We start from the raw sequence: 22,822 nt of genomic DNA on the forward strand, positions 1-22,822 counted from the left end.
TATACACACTTCAAAATGGCAAAAATTAAAATAGCCAAGCAATCAATACCAAATGTTGGTAAGCTGGGCACTTGATACATGGGTATTCATTTTATTATTTAACTGAAACATATATATATATATATATATATATACACACACAATATATGCATCTTTTATATGTGAATCATTTCAGATTACAAAATGAAGAGAAAATGGAGATCAGACATAATTAGTGCATCCATGAAAAAGTTACACAGTAAAGTTTCAAAAACTCTCTAAGAATTAAATATTGATTTCTAAGACATTGTTTAGCTACAGTATTAGTCCATTCTCATACTGCTATAAAGACATCCTGAGACTGGGTAACTTATAAAGAAAGGAGGTACTTCTGCATGGCTGAGGAGGCCTCAGGAAACTTACAAATCATGGCGGAAGGAGAAGAGGCACATCTTACATAGCAGCGGGGAGAATGCATGTATCAGCACAAGAAAAACTTCCATTTATAAAACCATCAGATCTCGCGAGAATTCACTGACTATCATGAGAGCAGCATGGGGAAAACCGCAATCACTTCCCGCCAGGTTTCTCCTTCAACAACTGGGGATTACAATCCAAGATGAAATGTTAGATATTAAAAAATTCTACATTAAAAATTAAGGTATTAAAAAACCGCATTAGTTTTGTCTTACAGTGTGTCTAAAATTTCTTGAAAAACTACTAGCTTATTTATTTGATAAAAGCAACATCTTAAAGTCTTTCCTCCTTTCTTTTGAAATCAAAACAAAGCTGCAGTACCACTAGGAATGTGACCAGCAAGGTGGGTTAAATGCAGACACCTCTCATCGTTACATGTGATGTCCCCCATCTCTCACAAGCACGGTAGTTAGTATAGGAATTGAATCAACAAATAGTATGGAAACAGGAGTGCTTGGACAAAAAATAAAATACAATGCCTCTAATAAAAGACTCAAAGTAACTAAAAATAAAGTCTCATTCTACTCTTCCCGATTTCCACATTATATTCACTGGAATTGTTCCGTAGTTTTTACATAATTTCATAGTGCTAGGGCAGTGGTTCTCAGCAGTACAGATAGGGGTGATTCTGGACCCCACAAACATTTGAAAATGTCTGGGAACATCTTTGGTTTTCATAACAGGCGGTAGAGGTACTGCTGGCACCTACCTGCATACTAGCATCTGGTGATGCAGCTAAACATTCTACAGTGCACAGGACAGACACCCATAAAAAATAATTATCTGGCCCCAAATGCCAATAATGCCAACATCAAGAAACTCTGTTCTAGGGAATGAAATATAGTACTTAGTTATTCAAAAATATTTACTGTGTTCCTATTATGGGTCTGGAACAATGCTTGACATCAGAGTAAAACCCAGAGTTCCTTTCTTAAGGATCTTAAGGATCTTGGAGTCCAGTGGGATAACCACACAAATAAATGGATAATTATTGTGAAATAAATAAAGTCAAGTGTGGCTTTCCCTCACTTAGAATACTGTCTCATCCTTTTTTTCTTTTTTTTTTCTATTTGATGAAACAATCACCATCTCTCAAGATGACATCGTAAGAACAGGAGTAGGTTGTGTTTTTGCTTTTAAGGTTTACTGATTTGTTGCAAGCACAAAGGACAGTGACTAGCATGTAGCAAGTGCTCAATAAGTATATTTCTTGAATGAACAATGAATAAATTCAAATATCAGTTCCTTTTTGAAGTGTTCTTTAATTTCTCAGTGCATAAAGCAGACCCATCTTTTTCCATAGTACTTTTGCTGTGGAATTGTAGCAGATGACATATTAGCATATAATAAGGGCAAGAGTTATCAGACAAATAAATACAGAATGAATGAGTGAATACTGAATAAACGAATATAGAAGAATGTAATGGAAACTAGCAGGCAGATCTACTAGGTATATGGACTCAAGTTGTAGCTCAACAAAACATTTTCCTTCTAGTCCTCCCATAAGTTAAACACACAGAGACAGGTATCTTTAAACAAAATAGAATTGCATCACATTTAATATTTTATAACTGCTTTTTCACTTACTCCTAAATTGGACATTTACATCACTTTCACTTTTTTGGTCACAAACAGTGATGTGGTTAACACATCTTTGCATACTACTGTCATTGTCATATATGGATGAATTTCTAAAGTATATGTGAAATTCAAAGCTTTTGAAACATAAGTGCCTTCCAGAAAGTGTGTGAGATTATCATTCCCTCAAGCAGTGAATGAAAGAGATTGTTTCTTCACATCTTTAATTAACACTGAGTACCAGGCTGCATGTTAGATTTTAATTTAATGTGTTATAATCCAACAGTATTTCCTTTATGGTTTCTAACTCATGAATCAATGCCTAGAAATAATTTCCCTACAAAAAGATTCTAAAAATGTCTACCTATAGTTTCTTCTAATACTTTTTATGGTCTTATTTTTTATATAGAAATCATAAATTCCACCCGAATGTAGCCTGTTTTAAGTCACGCTATAGGCATCTTTTAATTTCTAGAAGGATACTAAATTGTTCCAATACATTTAATTAATAATCTATCTTTCCATCTGCATGACATATATAATGCATTAATTGAATATTTATATTTAGCTTTGTTTCTGGACACTGCATTTTTTTCTGTTGATCTGTCTACTTTTCATTGACTATGGTATTATTTTAGTTACTATAACTTTATAATATACTTTAATATATTGCAGATCAAGGTTCCCTTTTCTGTTTACAAAATAAAGGAAAATTTATACTTGTGCAATATTGAATCTTCCATCCACAGAGACAGTTGGTGTCTTTTTAATTAAAATTCATTATGTTATCTTGTAGAGCTTTTTATTCAATGAACACTCATACATTTCTGCTAATTTTTTCTACATAGTCCATAATTTTAATTGCAATGGTGAAACATGTTTTTCTATTATGATATTTAACTAATTATTCTAATTATTGTGTTTATATAGAGAACAATAAAACTATTACTGCATACTTATTATCTAAAGAAACATGTTATATAAATCTTATACAATATTTTCTTAGTTTTCTAGTCAACCATGTAACGTTAAAATTTTAGTTTTTTCCATTTTTTGCCATTTTTTAAATTCCTGCTGTTTTAAAAACTGAATTACACTGGCTATCACTTTCAGAAAAATGTAAAACAATGTAAAAGCATTAAACTGTCATGATTTTAATGAGAATACTTCTAATATTAAGCATAATAATTGAATTCTCACCACAGTACTGAAAAGAATGATGATGGCAATGGGCTGAAACACATCATATATATAAAATATATAACTAGATTATAATAATAAAAGCAGCAACAACAATAACAATGGCAAATCTTCATTGACCACCATTAGAGAGTACTAATTCATTACTCTGAAATTTAATAAAGGGAAAGACTCAAGTATTTATCCTTCCTCTCCTGTATAAGCTGTATTTTCAGGTGATCAAATATTTGATAAAGAAGAGTATTTTAGAAAATAATAATTCCACTTAATAAATGCTGAAGGAATGACAGAAAATCACCATTTTGCAATGCCTAATGAGATAATGAATCCAGGAAAGATGATGTTGATGAAAAACCTTATTTTGCAGGAAATCACATTACTAGCACATCAACTCACTGATAAGTCTAACATCACAAATGAGACCACCAAATATTATGTAACTACGAAATACTCGCAGCTTAAGAACTAACAAACCACAATCATAAAAAACTGGACCTAATCTAGCCTAATGTCCCATTATCGGGTGATAATGAGATATAACAAACAAAATTGCTGTTTTCTTCAGCAATTCAATGGCCTGGATGATTTTTTTACAGAATAAAAGAAATTTAAGAGACATGCAACCAAATTCAGCATGGACCTTGATTTTAAAATCTCTTGTAAATAGACATCTTGGAAACAATTAGGGACATCTGAATATTGACAGTATTAGATTATATTAAGAAATAAGTATTTAATTCTGCTAATAAACTTCTAATAATATAAAAACAAAACAAAACAAAAAAAAACAAAAACCCCAACATTCTTGTCAGAGATGCATACTGAAAGATTTACAGTAAAATGACATCATATCTGAAGTCTGCTTTAAAATACCTCAGTATAAAAATGGTGAAAATATGTAAAAGAGTGGGGAGATATTAATAATTATTGAAATGAGGTAATGGGTAGATTGAGATTATTACATTATTCTCTCTACTTTTGTGTAATACATGTGGTTAGTGATAAAAAAGCAAGCAAGAAGTAAGAGAGTGGAAAAAGTAGGTGAGGGTCAATGACAAGTCTAAATAAAAGGGTAGAGGTAGTTAACACAGTAAGCACATAGTTAAGCAGGAGAGAGTGCTAACCTATTAAAGTAAAAGTGATGCTCAAAACAAAACAAAACAAAACAAAACAAAAAACAGAAGAGAGACTGCCTGCTGCCTGGAACTTAGAACTAAGGCAAATAGGGTAGAAGTTGAAGAGCTGGAGAAGGGAGCAAAAGCACTCTTAAGCTACCTAGAAGGGCACTCCCTATCTGGATCACAAATGTTTTGGAGCTAGCATCATAAGTGATTTTCATGTATGGGTTATTTCTCTTTAGTTTATCAACTTCCACACTGTTGTTTAATGTAAACCATCGTAATAGGCACTAAGATTATAAACTCCACCTCATGGCCACTACAGCAAGAATTATTTCCAACACTGTTTATAAAATCTTATTTTAGAAATAAAATTGCTGCAATTTAAGAGACTTTCAAGATATCTTCAGTCTCACTACGTCAACATGAAAAGAAAATCCCTCTGAATTTTGTGTTATCTTAGGACACACCTAGAAGGCAATCCAGTGAAGACCTGATTTGTCACATTCAATAGAGCAATTGCAGAAGCAATTTGTTACAAGCAGATGGATAGTTGAACACTAAAAAGGATGATAAGCTAGAAAGAAATTAGATATTGAAATCAATTTCTTTTAGGCTTACCATGAAACTTCAGTTTCACACAAACAATTGTATTTGAAGAAGTCAGGGGGAAAAAATGCCATACTAAGATGGGTGCCCGTGAAAACAGAACTTTACACATGCTATAGCCTTTATAGTCACCATTTACTTGATTGGTCCAAATATTTATAGTTCATTGTTATGACTGCCAAAACTGGCAACCACAAGGATTGTTGTCTCAATTAGGACAGTAAACAGATTGTCTCTTTTTTTAATGAAAAAATCTAAAATGTAATACTTCACAGTTTAACATGTTTATTCATCTAAACGAGCTAAAAAATAATGGTGCGACATCTGTTCGAGAGGCATTGGTACCTCAAATTTTGGCTGCCTCCCCACCAATTTGGTTGTTGTTTTAAAAAATGAAGAATAGGAGGGAGTACTGTCATCAAAAAATCTTCTGGCATGTAACGTATCTTATTTTTCTTGAAATAAGAATCACATATCTGTTGCTAGGGATAGAAAAACTGTATAATAAGGAGGCACTACGCTGAATGCGGCTACAGTTCAATTGTTTTAACTCAATTACTGACCCACTATGGATATTTCCATACTGATATAGTTCTTACATGACTCTCCCAGTTCCCTCTGTACTTACCTTTATAGCTTAAACATCAACAAAAAGGTAAGAATGTTCCCATAGGTTGAATTCATCTGCTACTTTTTTTTTTTTTTTTAAACCGTGGGTTGCACTGATTCTAAATATGGTGTAAGTGGAACAAAATCTAGCAAACAGCATTCTATCCAGGCTGCATTGGAGCAATTCTAATAAAAGAAGGCAGTGCTGCTAAGGGAGAAGTGCTAGGAATCTCCCAGGGAAGCCCCAGGTAAGTGTAAAGAAGTCTAATTGTTGGTGAGGAGAGAATACAAAATTATCTTAGGTAGTCTCTGGCTCAACAACATTATGTTATGGATGAAATACATTAAAATCAGCTAACTTTAATTTCTAGAAGTTTATTTCTGAGGCTCATGTATAGCACAATTTGCTCTACTGAATTATCTTTGACTATATAATTTTAAAGTCTGGAAAATATTGTGTTTTAGTAGTCACAGAAATATTATAATGAAAATTGAGTTCTATTTTCATTTGGAGTGAAAATGCATGCTAAGTTGAATTCAAACATTGAGTATAGTTTTCAATAAATTCTAAGATAAAAATAGCATATTTGATTCCCTAGAAAAGAGCAATGTTTCTATTTTATAGTGACCTTAATGCTAGTTGTCTTGATTTAAAGAGAATCAGGGTGAAACACATATATATATCAGTACAACCAAGGGCCATAAATGGTAAATGCTGAGATGATTGATATTGTGATTTTTAAGTTTTATTTATTAAATTCAAACATTTTTTGATCATCTACTTTCCACAAAGAACTGTGACAGACTCTGAGAGGACTAAAAGGCATCAACTTAAATTTTAACATGCGTTTATTAAATTTATATGCAGATGACTACACTACTGCAATTACAGAAATGAGTAAGAACATACTCTCAAGATCTTACAATCATTGGTTAGGGTGAAAGTATTTCTTCTGTCTTTATGAAAAATTAAAAGTTAGAAAATCTTGAAGTATTTTGCCACCTTAAAACAACTACTCACCCAACATTTGTACTAAAATAGGCTTTTGCTTGTTTTAAAAGAAATTCTAGATGAGTTTATATTTTTACAATACTGTATCTCATCTCAAATAAATTTATACATTCTTTACCCCATCTAAACTTGCATGCAAAATAAGAACCGGCAAGCCTTCCAACTTCAATCACAGTATTCCATAGGCTATATTTTAAATCTATTGCATTAGTTGAAATTTATTTTGCAGAGTATGTTAACAAATAGATTCTAACATTTAAAAAATCATTACGATTTTTTTCTGTTTTTTGTCTTCCAAATTACTCTGAGCAGTGAATTACTGGAGGGAAAATACCCACATCTAACATTGTGTCTGGTGCCAGTCTCAGATTTATGCCAAACGCCAGTAGGTATTCAAAAGTGTGGTCCCTTTAAAACAGCAGGCCGGATATCACCTTTCTGTCTTCAAAGATTCAAACCAGACTTCCAATCTGGGATTTCTCTACAGAGGGTTGGCTGCTTCCCAGTTAATGTGAGTTTTGTAAAATTTGCATTTCATGAGAACAGTGTTGTGTAAACATATATTGTGTCACTTTACCTGCTATTTACTGAAATCAGAGAGTTTAGCCTTCGAAATTTATGGTTCTCTGGAGCTATCATAAATCAATCAGTCATACGAATGGACTAGCTATAGACTTGGGATATCAATAAAACTAGGCAGTGAAATTTGCCTATAATTATACTATATTTAGATTAATAGTTATTACTATCAAAAACATTTTTCCCCCAAAACACCTCAAGGGTAAAACAGAATGGTAAAGTTTTTTTCAGGATGATGAATTTTCAAACATTTCCAAGAGCATAATCACCTATTTTAAGTACTGTAAACTCTGTTATATTTCATTTGGATAAGTATCTAATAAGCAATTATTACATATCCTCTCATTTAAATTACCACTGAAAACTAGAAATAATCTTTATTTAATATGATTGTTTTTAACACCATATGGAAGGGGAAATAACTAAATGAAAATTGTTCACGTAAATGTGATGGGAGTGGGGGGGAGCAGTATTTCTTGACATGTGGCATGTCACTCAGGAAAGTAAAAGGCCCATCATATCCAAAATGCCAGCTTGGATATTCCCTTGCCACCCACTTGACGAACAGACATACCACATGGCATTAAATGCTGCAACCTTTCCTAAAAATGCCACTTGGATTGGTCCGCTGTGGTGAGTATATAAGAACTCTTGGTCTGTCTCTTGAGTTTGTGAGTTCAAAGGGAAGAATCCAGTAAATAACACTGGCTAAATTTTGCCCTCAGATGTTTGGCATAAATGATTTGTGAGGATATTGGAACCTTTGGCTGTTTTCACACCAATGAAATAAATTATGCTACTTGAAAAAAATTCTACAGAACATAATGCTACACAGTCACATTCGACTTTTTGCAAAAGTATCAAAGAATATCTTTTAGAAGCAGTGCTTATGAAGCCCTACATACTCCTCAGATATTTCCCAAGGATTTATTCTCTTGGCTAGTAGGAAAACAATCTTATTATTTTATTTATTCTTCATAAATACAATGTATATAATATAAAACATTTCATGCACATGTTTCCAACAATTTCATTTTCTTTGCATCTTTACATAAGGTAGTAGCTCATAACTCTTTCTGTGGACATGTATTTTCCAGTTTTCTACACTTTATGTGTTCACATGTTGTAAAAACATATTTAAAAATTGAATTACCAGTAAAAATATTGAATGCACAGGTCATTATGCTCCCACAAATGCAAAATACATTGAAAAATTATATAAACAGATAATTACATATGAAAGTAATATGAGGCATATATTTTCTTCTATTATTTATTTTCTCCCTAAAGAGTTCTAATTGATTAACTCTCAAGAGACAAAATGTAATTTTATAAAACCACTGTATTGTTCAGATTTAGGAGACAACCTAAAAAGATGATTCTGAGTAGGTAGGATTTTTGCTTTTACTGTTATGTGAAAAAGACGGCACAATTAAATGACAGATTGTTACATATCTCCTTAACAAGAGGGGCAAACTGATACTACAAGCAGCCAGAACAACATAATTAAAATAGAATTCCAAGGTTATATTAATAGAGTAATAAGTTAATTAAAACCAAGATCAACTGAACTTTCTATTTACACCAGTTCAGACAGCCCAAGAGGAAAAGAACTCTATTTTAGAGACATATGTGACTCTTTGAGCTTCTGTCATCCAGGTGCCATTTCTGATGGAGCACATGTGCAATGAACAGTTGGCAAAGAAGGAAAAAGATTACTGTAGATGTATGTGCAGATAGTCTCTCTAATGATATAAAATACTTCCAGAAAGAGAGCAGGGCTTTGTCGGAAAATAAAAAATTTCCCATGACTTTTTGTTCTTTCTGAATGTGATTTGAGTATGTTTCTGTAAATAAGAATATATACTAAATTATGATGTATATAGAACAAAAACAGACTTAGTAATCTGGAAGTGATGGAATTATATACATAAATTGGCAATGACATTTGAAACATTTAGGATCTGGTTTCCATTTCATCTAAATGTATCATGTATAGGGTGGCTGTCAAAGTAGAAAGATATATAAAAGTATCTAGTAGCACATATTATACTGCATTGCTAGGTAAGGTTCTTTTCTTGATATCCTATGCAACTATTTAAAATCATATGTCTGCAAACTGAAAATATTAGCAGAAAGAATTAAAGATGTTACAGGTTCAGTATTGAAAGTTTTGGTCCCAAAGGGTGCTTTCATAAAGTTATTTCTCTTTCATGCATTGATTGCTGCTTAGCTAATCTTCATCTTGGTCCAGATCAGGGTCAACATCTGTGGTGAGTCTGAGATAAAAGAAAGCATAGAAAGCCAGTAGTAGCGCCAATATAGCTGCAAGTACAAGGCCAACTTCCTGGGAAGAAAAAAAAAGTAGACTTGAAATTGATGAAAAAAGATTGGTTAATGTTATTAGTTTCACCAGATAATATAACCATATTATTCCATTGTCTAGAATTAATAATTTGAATCTAATAATCATATCCTTTTTACAATTTTTTGCCATTAAGAAACTTGTTTTGTGCTTGGCAAGTCCCAATGAAATGGCAAATGCATCAGTGGGTGAGTCATTGGTATTATTATTTCTAGCTAATTTGTTTTTTCCTAATAGTAATACTAAAAATGTATCATTTTAATATATTTTTATAGTTTGGATATCAGGATGTTCGATACAAGCAATGCAGTTTGTATCTACACAGTTGATCTGTTTTCTATTTGAGTGTGTTTAACTTTATTTGTGGCTTCAACATATTCAGTATTAATGATAGCATTTGGGCACAGTTTTTTTATTAAATTATCATTCCTTTTCATTGTAAAGAAACAGTTGTAACTGGTCTCTAGATTATATTACAGTACAGTTTATCACAACTGTGAAGGATGGGTCCAGATTTTTCATTTGTGATGTGATGTGGACTAAATTAATCAACTGTATTGAAATAATGATAAAAAATTTATTCATATATTATAAAAATCATATTATCTCTCAAAAAGTATGTGTATGTATATATCTCTCTGTGTGTATACCTTCCAGAACTTTCCTAACATTAACATATCATTTGGCCAAATCAAAAAAAAGCAAATAGAGTGCCAGTTCAGTATCCTAAAGGGCCTAATACTATATTCTAATTTCTACTGTGTATTATGCCCTTTACCTGGCACTGTTTTACAGAGAAGCAATTTATTTGCATTTACATTAATATAGTTTACATTTCACAAGAAGGTAGTCGGTAATAATAAACTTTAAAAGCATTAAAATGAATTTGGCTTATAATCAACATGGAATTTTTACATGAATGTTGAATTTATAAATAGATATTTTGTACAGATTTTTAGTTTCACAATTATATTTATTTAGATGTCCAAACTATGAAAATAAATACTAATAAAAACCAAGAGGTTGAAAAACTCAGTGTCAAAAATTTTTGTAAGATTTCATTTTTTAAATCTAATATACCAATATAATGTCAAAGGAAAGTGAATTTTTTCTTTGTTGCAGTTGAAACACTTTGGCATCTCAAAAGGGCATGGCAGCATCAGACAGGTTTCATTTATTTTCTTATATCCACAGCTGTGCTCCCAGACCCATCTGGTTACACAGCTACTAATTTTAAGAGGATGTAATAAACAAGTGACACACAACTGCAAACTCCATCTGTTCCGTATAGTGGACAACAAAACTGTTCGACAGCAGTCCCCATTCACCCAATCTTAATGCAAGAATTAAGTTTGTACTCTTGATTGGAGGCCATGATTCATATCTTATTGATAATCAGTTCTAATTGCTGCTTTTCAATTCCTTGTCCTTAAAACAACTCTGTATCATTTCACTATACATTTTCAGAACACCCAGAGGCATGAAAAGGCATTTAAGGGGTAGGAAGCAGAGAATATTCATAGAATACCACTTCAGAAGACCCATTAATTCATTACATCTGTTCAATGTACAGTGTGGGTGTGGCTTAAAGGTACTAGGTGGAAATGTATAGCCAATAATTTTCTTCAAACATTATCTCTTCATTGAGGAGACAAACATTGTAGAGGCTGAGTGTCTGGAGTGTTGAAACAATGGTAAAACTTGAAAATAATGCTTACAGGATGCTGGTGACACCAACCATAACTTAGAGACCTACAGGCATTTATGATTCCCTTGCCCCCTTTGGCTATTTTTAGCTTTAAATCATAAAGAACAAAAAAGAACAAACATAACATTTCAAGCTGGCTCATCCCAAGGGGTTGCTGTCAGGATCTGGTTGGCACTTGAATATTTTATTTACGTAACAAGACTAAAATTGTGATCCTTATTCTTTCATTATAATTATGCTTTTCATATAAACCTTTTAAATATAAAAATCAACTCATTAACAAATGTAAGTCCTTTCCATCTAAATGCTAGAAAATTGGTATTTGCATTCTGAATAAAACTCAGTGATGCTGTAATTCTTGAAAAATAATCTTTTAATTGAGCAGCAACTAAATAGCAAACTTAGTTGTGCAAACATTTTTTAGGTGGCACTCATTGCATTACTGGGTAATAAATTACGCGATTTTCTTTATATTTCTAAAACAGAAAATAAAAAAGTACCTTCTTAGTAGAAATTAAGTCTAGGTTTCAGAACAATGTATTAATATCTTATGCGGATATTGCTAACTGTTCTCTCAGAACGCTTTCTATTACTAAACATACATTTACAAACAGCACTAAAAGCCTCTGAGGGTTAAGCCCCTATTGTATAATTTTTCCTATCTCTAGCCCATGATTTCTCAATCAGTACTGTTGATTTGATATGGTAATTAAATCTATAAGTGATTTCTTGCATAAGCTCTTCCAAGATGATCATGTCTTATTCATCTTTCTTTTCACAGGTGCTATACTATTATAATATTTATTGTAATTTATAATAATGAAAGATTGAGTAAAATTTATATAATCTTTATACAGGGATATTGAAATTTGTAATGTTTTTAAAACTTTACAACACTAATATGCATAATACTATCTCAAAGCCAATCTGAGAACATTTTGTAATATATAATATGGCAACACAACGCTCACTCTAGGAGGGTATCTTAAGGCCGATGACAAACACTGAAGGAGAGACTTACTTACACAAAGTGGGAATGGCTAATTCAAACAAATGTTGTCTCAATCACCTAATAATTCATAAATGACTTCTATGTGTTCAATTCAATGTTCAGTGTTTCTAGTGTATTATTGAACTCTCCTGACAACATTATGAGGTAAATGGCAAAATTTCCATTTTATAAATGTGCCAACTTAGACTTAGCTAGATTATGGCAAAACGAAGGGGCAAAGGAGATAGGATTCTAGGCCTCCTTATCCTGAGCTCAGTGCTGTTCTCAACAGCTCAATGCTGTTATTCTTCTACCCATGCATCTGTTCATATTTTCTATAGATTTGAATTCTATGAAGAGTATATCTATGATTCATTCAAAATACTATGTAGTAAAGTGATAAGATATTACGATCATTCTATATCAACTAGATAAGAGTAAAATACGTTTGATGTTCATTAGTCCTTAGTTGCTTCTCTGACATTATCAATATGGATAAAATCACTCACTGGGGAAATTAAAAAGCATTAAATGGCAATTGCTGAAAGAAACTTTGTTATTTAAAATCCTATGCCAAAATGACAAGGCAATCAAAGTTTGACAGGGCAAACTAATTAGTATGCCAGATTTGAAATGTAAAACATCTTCAAGGTCCTGATTCTAAAAAGTTTCATATCATCTTAATAGGCTCTTCACATAAATTTTCAAGCCAAGTAAGTAATATTTAAGGTTAAGGTTTTTGTTTTCCACAGGTTTACAAATCAAAATGATATGCTAGCTTATTAAAAAGGAGCTATATTCTGCTGTCAGTTTGAAAGTTTTCTGTTGACACTTTAAATATTAAATAAAATCTAAGAAAAATGTTTTCTCCTAGAAAGATTAGCAAATTCTACAGTGTTTTGAAAAAGATACTAGATAACTGCACTATAAGGCAGGTCTTATCTCATACTGGGAACATTATTATTTCTTCAAATTTAAAGAATAACAACAATTATAGGAGCAAATGTATACAAAGGTGTGTGTATAAAGGTGGTATATAAATAAATAAATAGCTGCACTATTTCTCAAATCCTAATATCTAAATTCTCATCATATTGTGCCACAAGTGGTTTTTGTTACTCCATATTTTTCTAAGAAACAAACAAACTAAAAAAACAAATATCCCACTGTACTGTGAAAGATAAAAGTAAGTGACATACTGCCTTTGAGGGCAATGACAGACAATGTTCTCGCTTCAAGAAATGGTCATCAAATAACCAAATGTAAAAGTTTAAAAAACTCAACACTGCTTTTTAAAAAAGTCACGTCATAAAGAATTTTTTTAATGAATGAAATTTCACATGAAATTAGAAAAATACTTCAAAAGATGAATCTTCTCTCGTTTGAACAAAAAGGCAATTTACTTTTCCTTTCAATAAAAACTGACACACAGCACTGAAGAAATGGTGTTGTGCAAACATACTGCATCACACGGCAATGCTTGATCAAAATCAGCAATCAGGAGCGAAAAGAAGGCAGTGTTTCGTGATCATAATAGCAAATTCTGGAAGACAACCAAATATATCATCTGGCAGTTCAACAGCTGTTACAGCTTGGTAGTAATACCTTGGCATTTGCTGTAAGCTATAACTCAGAAAAATTGATTTTTCATCTGCCAGATAAAACCCAAAATCTCCTTTTAACATGTTAATATTTAAATAAAATATATGTACTGGTCATTTTTGTTTTACACCTTTAATAGTAGAGTTGTCAAATTAACTCTTCTATTAATAGTTTAATTCAACTCTAAATACCTGGCAAAAGATTGACATGGTCAATAATTTAAATGCAATTTGTTGAGCTTCATTGTGTTAGCACATTAAATTAATATCTGCTAACATCATTCTCAGTTGTATTTATCCCTCTTAAGCAGATAAAACACTGGTATTCTGAAAGAACAAGTTTAGGAATGCCATTATAATTTCATCAGAGAGTACTGACAACAATAAAATAAGTAGAGTAAAATTACATATATTAATGATCTCAGTATATATAATTATAACTGCAATTTAAACAACTATAAAATGAAATTTATTGAAAAACGGGAGAAATTTCTGACGAACGCCACATACATCACTGAAATGTCTGAATAACACACACAGTAGCTAGAGAGAAAATAAACTGCACCTTTAAGTATAACTGATTCTCTTAAGTGACACTGTTTTAAGACCCTCCAAAATCTCAGAATAGGAAGGATGTTTTCCATTAAGTAAATTCTTTACAAAAACCTTCAAGTCTGGCATTCTATTTAGATTGCGAAATGTCATAAAACATTTAGAATTCAACATTTATGCAATCCAGTTTTAGAAAATGAAATAGCATGCACATATCAAATTTTAAAGTTATCAAATAGAGGTTTACCTTTATGCCTATTGCTGTTTTCTTTGCTTCTGCTTTTAATTTGGTTGCTCGTAAAATAGGTTTAGTTTTTTTATAATCCTGTTTACCTAAAAAGAAATAGTTTCAGACAATGAGTTATGCTTATATATAATTAAGTTTAACAATCATTTGAAATGTCAAAGAATGTTTAAATACAGTGAAACAGGGACACAGAGTTGCAAAGTAGTTTCCAGTTGTGGTAACCATAAACTTGTCACCAAAAGGTCAACTTTTCCTTCTCTCTTACTTTTTCAGGAAGAAGATACTGACGGACATCTTCGATTTGCTGTATAGTGAATGTCAAAAAAGATAAAAACTTGTTTTAGAGAACACAAAATTTAAAGTAAAGAAAAACCTTTTGGAGGCATTTGGAAACAAATGCATAAGTAAATGAGTATATATAAGATCCCATCAATAGGTAAAGTTAACTTTGTCTTCCTAAAAGTAACAGCTCATTATAAATGCATTTTATTATGGATATATTAAGCATTCAAAACATAAGTGAGAAATATCCCCAAGTTTTCTATATAATTATATTATGTAATTATATATACTGAGTAAAAGACTAAAGAAGAAACCTATAAATACTTAACTTTTAGCCTCACCTGAATTCATTAGAACAATATGTATTTAACTTTTATCTCCTCTTAATAGAGAACAAAATTAACATGGCTAGATAGAAGTTATAGGATAGCTACATTTAGATATTAGTTTGAATAATCTCTTCCACATTTCACAGCCAAAAATATGCGAAACTGAGTTGGTGCCACAAAATTTCCTTTGTGTATCATCTAGTGACTCCAGCAAAGAGTAAAAAAGTGGATTACACAGCCTGGGGAGAATATAGGTTTAACAACAAGAACCCGAGCAGTGAAAGCATTCATTAAAATGATATATCTTTTGTTAGCCAACTCTTAACTAGGAACTGAGGCAAAATGAGCCTCAAACATAAGTATATGTTATTCTCAGGAGGAGTTAATACATGATTGGATAATCTCTCTGGCTATTTTAGATTCTTATTTTGTTTTATTTTTATCCTTTCCCTTTCCTTTCGACGACCAGTTCCTTTACAAAACTCATCGCTACATTCCCTGCATCTAAATAATACAAATTCTAACTTTAATTTCCACACCTTCTTCACATTGAAATAAATTTAAAAGCAGTTGGTCTAAACTCAAGTATATCATAAAAAATTTAATGTGCAATACATCTTAATGTGTCTGCTAATAATTCAAAAGTATCTTTAAAGTTTCATATAGAGTTTTAGAACTAGAAATGGTAGTCAAATGAGAGTGAAATGGATGGGCGTAGTGAAGAAACACTGTATTTGTGTCCATTAGACACATAAAAGTGTTTGTTTGGCTGGAAAGCAAGGTATTTTGTTTTTAAATGATTGTATGCTCTTTCCTTAACTGCTATTGTATAGTAATAACTCTGAATCAATAAGCATGCAGAAGAATAATAAATATTACTTGATGATGGGGTTTGATGATCTAAAAATGAGCCAATTGTCATAATATGTATCAAATGATCTAAATTCAAATAATGGAATGAACAAAATACAGAAAAATGTTACTCTGACCCATTTTAAATGAGCAATATTTAATTTTGATGAAAAAATCTTGACAAGTGTTCACTCTAATTTCACATCTCCACAGTCAAACTATTCGTGTCATTATTCCTGCTGAGATATAAACAGTTCAGAACGATGAAAATGGTGACACATCAAAGGCCTCCAGTCAGGGTTACAAAGCAAGTTTCTAACGAGAATTCTAAAAGATATTTGAAGATTGCGGACTTATCACAAAGCAATTTCTTATTTTATCCTGTATATGCCCTATAATAATCTCTTGATGTGATGGTGGGGTTAGGAGGGAATAAACAGATGCAAGAGGATTATCTTAACTCATACTTTTTATACAGATATGAAATATTTTGGATAATGTATCTGTCATAAAACACACTCAAATATCTAAGAGTTAATACTAAAATGAGAACTTATCACTCTACTTCAACTGCCATAAAACCATTGGTTAAATATTCTATTCTAATATTCTATTTCAATTCAACTCTTATATTCTTAGAGAATAATACTTCCAGATTTGTATTCAAGTTGATATTAACATTTGAAACTGTACTGATAATAAAAAGACAGTATTAAAAGTTATTGTACACCTGGTACTTTTCCAAGCAGTGCATCTGTCATAAATTTAGTATTCTCCTTGTCGACTATGATATCCAAAAATGTATATTGTAAAATGTGGTTTTAGTTTACTAAGTGAAAACATTTACAGGAGTGTCTGCTAAGTTCTTTATAACTAAAACCAGATCGTTCCATTGTACCCAAAGAGGTTTTCAACATTATTTATGGCTTCAAGAAAGATACCTATGCCCACATGATGGTAAAAAATATAAAATACAGAAGTCCCTGCCTTCTGAGTACTTACACCCAGGGAAAAACACACACACACACACTTATATAACCTAAATTTTATATGTAGACTGTTTCTTGAACAACTGATTCTGATTTTGGTTGTATCAGTGATGCAATAACCAAAGTAGCTATTTGACAGCTGCTCATTAAATCGTATGTGGATAAATCGTATGTGGAGAGAAAAACTTGATAATTCAAGCCTCTGAAGCCAATCTGGGGCCTCAATCAAGTCCAGTGCCTGAGCTTCCCTAGGAACAGGTCTACTGCATTTTTCTGAGTATGAACTACCCTTTTAGTTCTTTATGCATTTCATAATTTTAAATTGAAAATCAAACATATTTGATAACGTAACGTGGAAACTCTGCAAATTAGATCACTCCTGAGGTTTGTTGTTACTGTTATTTGCTCTTTGTTGTTGTTGTTGTTAGAATACCTTTGTTTAGTAACTTTTCCGAACTAATTCTATAAAGACTGTATTCAATAGTATATGGTCACTGGAGTGTCTGCACAGTTACCTTAGTGGTCATCTGCTGTGGTTTGAATGTTTCCCACACAATTCATGTTGGAAACCTAATTTCCAATGCAACAGTTTTGAGAGGTGGGATCTTTAAAAGGAGAGTGGATCAGGAGGACTCTGCTCTCATGAATAAATTAATGCCATTATTGTGAGAGTGGGTTAATTATCACGGAAGTTAGTTCATAATAGAAAGATAAATTCGGCTTACTTCCTCATTCTCTCTTGTGCATGCTCTTTTGCCCTTCTGCCTTCCACCATGGGGTAGTGCATTCACAAGGCCCTTGCCAGATGCAGTCCCCTTAAGCTTAGACTTCCCAGTCTCCACAATTGTAAGAAATAAATCTCTGTTCTTTATATATCTTCCAATTTCAGAGGTTTTGTTATAGCAGCACCAAATGGACTAAGACAGAAAACTGGTACCAAGAAGTAGGGGTGCTGCTATAACAAACACCTGGAAATGTGGAAGTGGCTTTGGAAATGTGCAACGGGGAGGGGGCTGGATGACTTTGAACGAGCAGGCTAGAAAAACCCTGTATTGCAATGAAGGAAGCATTAAATGTGATTCTGGGGGTGCTCAGAAGAAATGGTGAGCTGTAAGGAAAGTCTGAATCTTCTTAGGGGTTATTTAAGTGGTCATAATCAGAATATTCATAGAAACATGAAAAGTAAAGGCCATTTCGATGAGGTCTCAGATGGAAATGGGGGACATCATATTGGGACGTGGAGTAAAGGCCATCCTTGTTATAAATTGGCAAAGAACATAGCTGAATTGCTTCCATGTCAAAGACTTTATATGGAAGACAGAATTTATGAGCAATGGACTAAAGTATCTGCTAGAATAAATTTCTAAGCAAAATACTGAAGGAGTTACATGACTGCCTTTGACCTCATATAGTGAGCAGTGCAAAAAAAAAGAAATGATTAAGAGGTAAAATTTACAATTAAAAGAGAAACAGAAGGGAAAGATATATAAAACTCTCAGCCTGGCCATGTAAAGAATTTTTAAAAAGTGTGTTGAGGAGAGAATACTAAAGGCATGACCAAGCAACCCTTTGCTAAAGAGATTACTAGGGAGAGAAGAGGACCAGGTGCTATTCATCAGGAGAATGAAAGACCCCCAAAGGCATTTCAGAGATCTCCGAGTCCAGAAGATCTTAAGGGCAAGGTCTCCAGAGAGGCCTCCAGGCTACCTCTGTATTCGCTACTTGGAGTTGCCTGGGGACTCTGTTTCTCACATTCCATCACAGCACCCCTCAGCCATGCCAGCTGTGGCTTCAGCAGGCCCAGGTGAAGCTTGTGCTGCAGCTCCAGGAGGCACAAGGGGTAAGTCTTAGCAGGGTTCATGTAGTGCCGATTCTGCAGACCTGCTGATTTCATGAGCTGTGAGGCCATGGAGGCCTCCAACTAGATTTCAAAACATGTTCTGGACAGACTGGGGGCCCAGGCAGAAACTTGTCGCAGGGATGAAGCCACGGGAGAGAGCCCTGACTAGGGCAATGCCTAGTGAAGCCACAGGAGAAAAGCCACCTCAGAGACTCAAGTATTATAGAGCTACCAGTGTGCAGTTGCAGCCTTGGAAAGAACCAGGCAAAAGACTCCAACCTCAGAGAGCTGCTAGGTCTTTGAGCCCAGTAAAGCCATATGGGGAGGGTTGCCTGAGGCCTTGGGGGCCCAATGCCTGCCCCAGTGTGACCAGGATGTGGGACATGGAGTCAAAGGATATTATTGTCCAGCTTTAAGATTTAATGTCGTTTTCCCTGTTGGGTTTTGGACTTGCTTGGAATCTGTTACTCCTTTTTTCTTGACTATTTCTCCCTTTTGGAATGGGAATATCTGTGGTATGCTTGTGCCAACATTGCATTTTTTTTCTTTTTTCTTTTTTAAATGTTGTTTCACTCTTGTCTCCCAGGTTGGAGTGCAATGGCACGATCCTGGCTCACTGCAACCTCCGCCTCCCAGGTTCAAGCAATTCTCCTGCCTCAGACTCCAAGTAGCTGGGATTACAGGCATGCACCACCACGCCTGGCTAATTTTTGTATTTTTAGTAGAGATGGCGTTTTGCCATATTGTCCAGGCTGGTCTTGAACTTTTTGGTATCCGGATTTCCTTTCTTTTGGTTATATACCTAGCAATAGCGTTGCTGAATCATCTGGTAGCTCCGTTTTTAGGTTTTTGGGGAACCTCCAAACTGTTTTCCATAGTGCTTGCACTAATTTACATTCCCACCAACAGTGTATGAGGTTTTCCTTTCCTCCACTTTCTCACCAGCATTCGTTCTTGCACCTTTTGGATAAAAGCCATTTTAACTGGGGTGAGATGATATTTCATTGTATTTTTGATTTGCATTTCTCTGATGATTAACGATTTTGAGAACCTTTTCATATACCTGTTTGCAATTTGTATGCTCCTTTTGAGAAATGCCTATTCAGATCTTTTGCTCATTCAAAACTCAGATTATTAAACTTTGTCCTATTGGGTTGTTTGAGCTCCTTAAGTATGCCAGTTATTAATCCTTCGTTAGATAGTTTGCAAATACTTTCTCCCATTCTGTGGGTTGTCCCTTTCACTTTATTGGCAGTTTCCTTTGCTGTGCAGAAGCTTTTTAATGTGATGTAATCCCACTTCTCCATTTTTGGTTTGGTTGTCTGTGCTTGTGAACTACGATTCAAGAAATCTTTACCCAGTCCAATTTCCTGGAGAGTTTTCCTTTACTAGTTTCATAGTTTGAGGTTTCAGTCTTTAATCCATTTTGATTTGATTTTTGTATATGGTAAAAGATAGAGTTCTAGTTTCTGTGTTCTGAATATAGATATCCAGTTTCCACAGCACCATTGTTTGAAAGGACTGTTCATTCCTTAATATATGTTCCTAGTACCTTTTCAAAAATGAGCTCACTGTGATGAAATGATTTGTTTCTGGGTTCTCTATTCTGTTTCATTGGTGTATGTGTCTGGTTTTATGAGAGTAGTATGCTGTTTTGGTTGCTACAGTTCCGCAGTATAATCTGGAGTCAGTTAGTATGATTCTTCCAGATTTGTTCTTTTTGCTCAGGATGACTTAGGCAATTCTGAGGCTTTTTTGGTTTAATATAAATGTTAGGATTACTTTTTCCATTTCTGTAAAGAATTTCATTGGCATTTTGATAGAGATTGCATTGAATTTGTAGTTTGCTTTGGGTAATATAAACAATTTAGCAATACTGATTTTTCCAATAAAAGAACATGGAATATTTTTCCTTTTTTTGTGTGTGTTCTCTTCAAATTTTTATCATAGTTTTATAGCTTTCATTATAGAAATATTTAGCTTCTTTGCTTAAGTTTATTCCTAGGTATTTTGTTTTATTTGCAGTTATTGCAAATGGGATTACTTTCTCGATTTTTTCTTTTTCGGACTCTTTGCTGTTGGCATATGGAAATCCTGCTGATTTTTGTATGTTGATTTTGTACAAAAATCAACTCTTGCAACTATACTTAAATTGCTTATTAGTTTTAATAGTTTCTCATAAAGTCTTTTGTTTTTTCCAAATAGAAGACCATATCATATGCAAACAAGGGTAATTTGATTTCTTCCTTTCCATTTTGGATGTCCTTTATTTCTTTCTTTTATCTGATTGCTCTATTTATGACTTCCAGTACTACGTTGAATAACAGTAGTGGAAAGTGAGCAGTCTTGTCTTGTTCCAGATCTTAGAGAAAGGGCTTTCAGTTTTATCATCCCCATTCGTATGATACTAGCTGTGGGTCTATCATATACAGTTTTTATTATGTTGAGGTATGTTCTTTCTATACCCAGTTTTTTTGAGGGGTTTTTTATCATGAAGAGATGTTAAATTCTTATCAAATGCTTTTTCACCATTAATGAAATGTTTATACAGTTTTTGTCCTTCATTCTGTTGATATGATGTATCACATTGTTTGATTTGTGTATGTTCAATCATCCTTGCACCCCTGGGATAAATCCCACTTGCTCATGGTGAATAATATTTTAATGTGTTGTTGGACTTTGGTTTACCAAAATTTGGTTGAGGATTTTTGCATCAATGTTCATCAGGGATACTGGCCTGTAGTTTTCTTTTTTAAATGTGTTCTTGTCTGCTTTTGGTATTACAGTAATACTGGCCTTGTAAAATCAGTTTGAAAGCATTCCTTTCTCCTCTATTGTTTGGAAGTTTGAGTAGGATTGGTATTATTTCCTCTTCAAATGTTTGGTAGAATCCAGCAATGAAGCCATCGGGTTCTGGGCTTTTCCTTGTTGAAAGATGTATTATGGCTTTGATCTCATTACTTGTTATTGTTCTATTCAGGTTTTGGATTTCTTCATGGTTCAATCTTAGTGAGTTGTATGAGTCTAGGAATTTATCCGTTTCCTCTAGGTTAACTAATTTATTGGCATTCAGTTACCCAAAGTAGCTTCTACTTTTTTTTTTCTCTGAAATATCACTTGTGATGCCTCCTTTTTCATCTCTGATGACATGTGCCCCAAGTCCACTGGTTCTGAGTCCAGCACAACACGAGGACTTGCCAAGGAATTGCAGTCCTTGTGGCCTAGACTGCCTTTCACATTTATCTAGGATCCCAGAGACTTTTAGTCCATGGTGATGGGGCTTGCTAAAACTCAGGTTCGTACCACCAGGATAGAAGACTTGCCTCTGGCTAGGACTAGTCTAAATGCTCCCTCTGTGGGCACTAGCTAAGTTCTTCCCTGTGTGGCTTTCCACTGTGACAGGGCAGCACTGAGTTCCAATGCAAATTCCCACAATCACTGCACGCTCCCTCCTGCAAATGCACAGATTCTCTCTCAACACCACATGGCCAATGGTGAAGTATGGGAAAGGGGTGGTGTAGGTGACTCAAGATTGTCTTTCAAATTCTCTTCAGTGCCTCTTTCCTTAATATGATGTTAAAGCCAGGTACCGGTTCACCTGTTTTTTGCTTCTTATGAAGGTGCTTTTTTGTATGGATAGTTGTTCAGTTTGGTCTTCCTGGGGGGGAATGATCACTAGAGGATTCTGTTCAGCCATTTTGCTCATGAGGCTAATTTCTTATATACAGCCTATATGTAAGTAATTTTATACAATTTCAGTGTGAAAATCTGTCCTTCAATTAGTGTATTTAGGTGTTCACATTTAATAAAACTATTGATATGTTTTCATTAAGGTCTAACATTTTATTGTTTGTTTTTCTTTGTTCCCTTGATTTTGTTGCTCTTTCATTTTCCTTCTTTCTGGA

At 33.5% G+C, this 22,822-nt stretch overlaps 1 protein-coding gene across 6 annotated transcripts in view; it reads right to left on the reverse strand.

Annotated features, from left to right (window-relative positions):
• Positions 1-6,401: 6,401 nt before the first annotated feature.
• The window catches only part of TRIQK (triple QxxK/R motif containing), a 69,695-nt gene continuing 53,274 nt past the window's right edge, over positions 6,402-22,822 (reverse strand). For 5 of the 6 annotated variants that reach the window (XM_015145641.3, XM_015145640.3, XM_015145636.3 and 2 more), the window contains 2 exons: positions 14,626-14,711; positions 6,402-9,508 (listed from right to left, as the gene is read on the reverse strand). In XM_015145641.3, coding sequence (XP_015001127.1) covers positions 9,395-9,508; positions 14,626-14,711 — 200 coding nt within the window. In that variant the 3' untranslated portion in view covers positions 6,402-9,394. 6 annotated transcript variants of the gene reach the window in all.

The sequence above is a fragment of the Macaca mulatta genome, chromosome 8, assembly GCF_049350105.2.
Source record: "Macaca mulatta isolate MMU2019108-1 chromosome 8, T2T-MMU8v2.0, whole genome shotgun sequence".
Lineage (NCBI taxonomy): Eukaryota > Metazoa > Chordata > Mammalia > Primates > Cercopithecidae > Macaca > Macaca mulatta.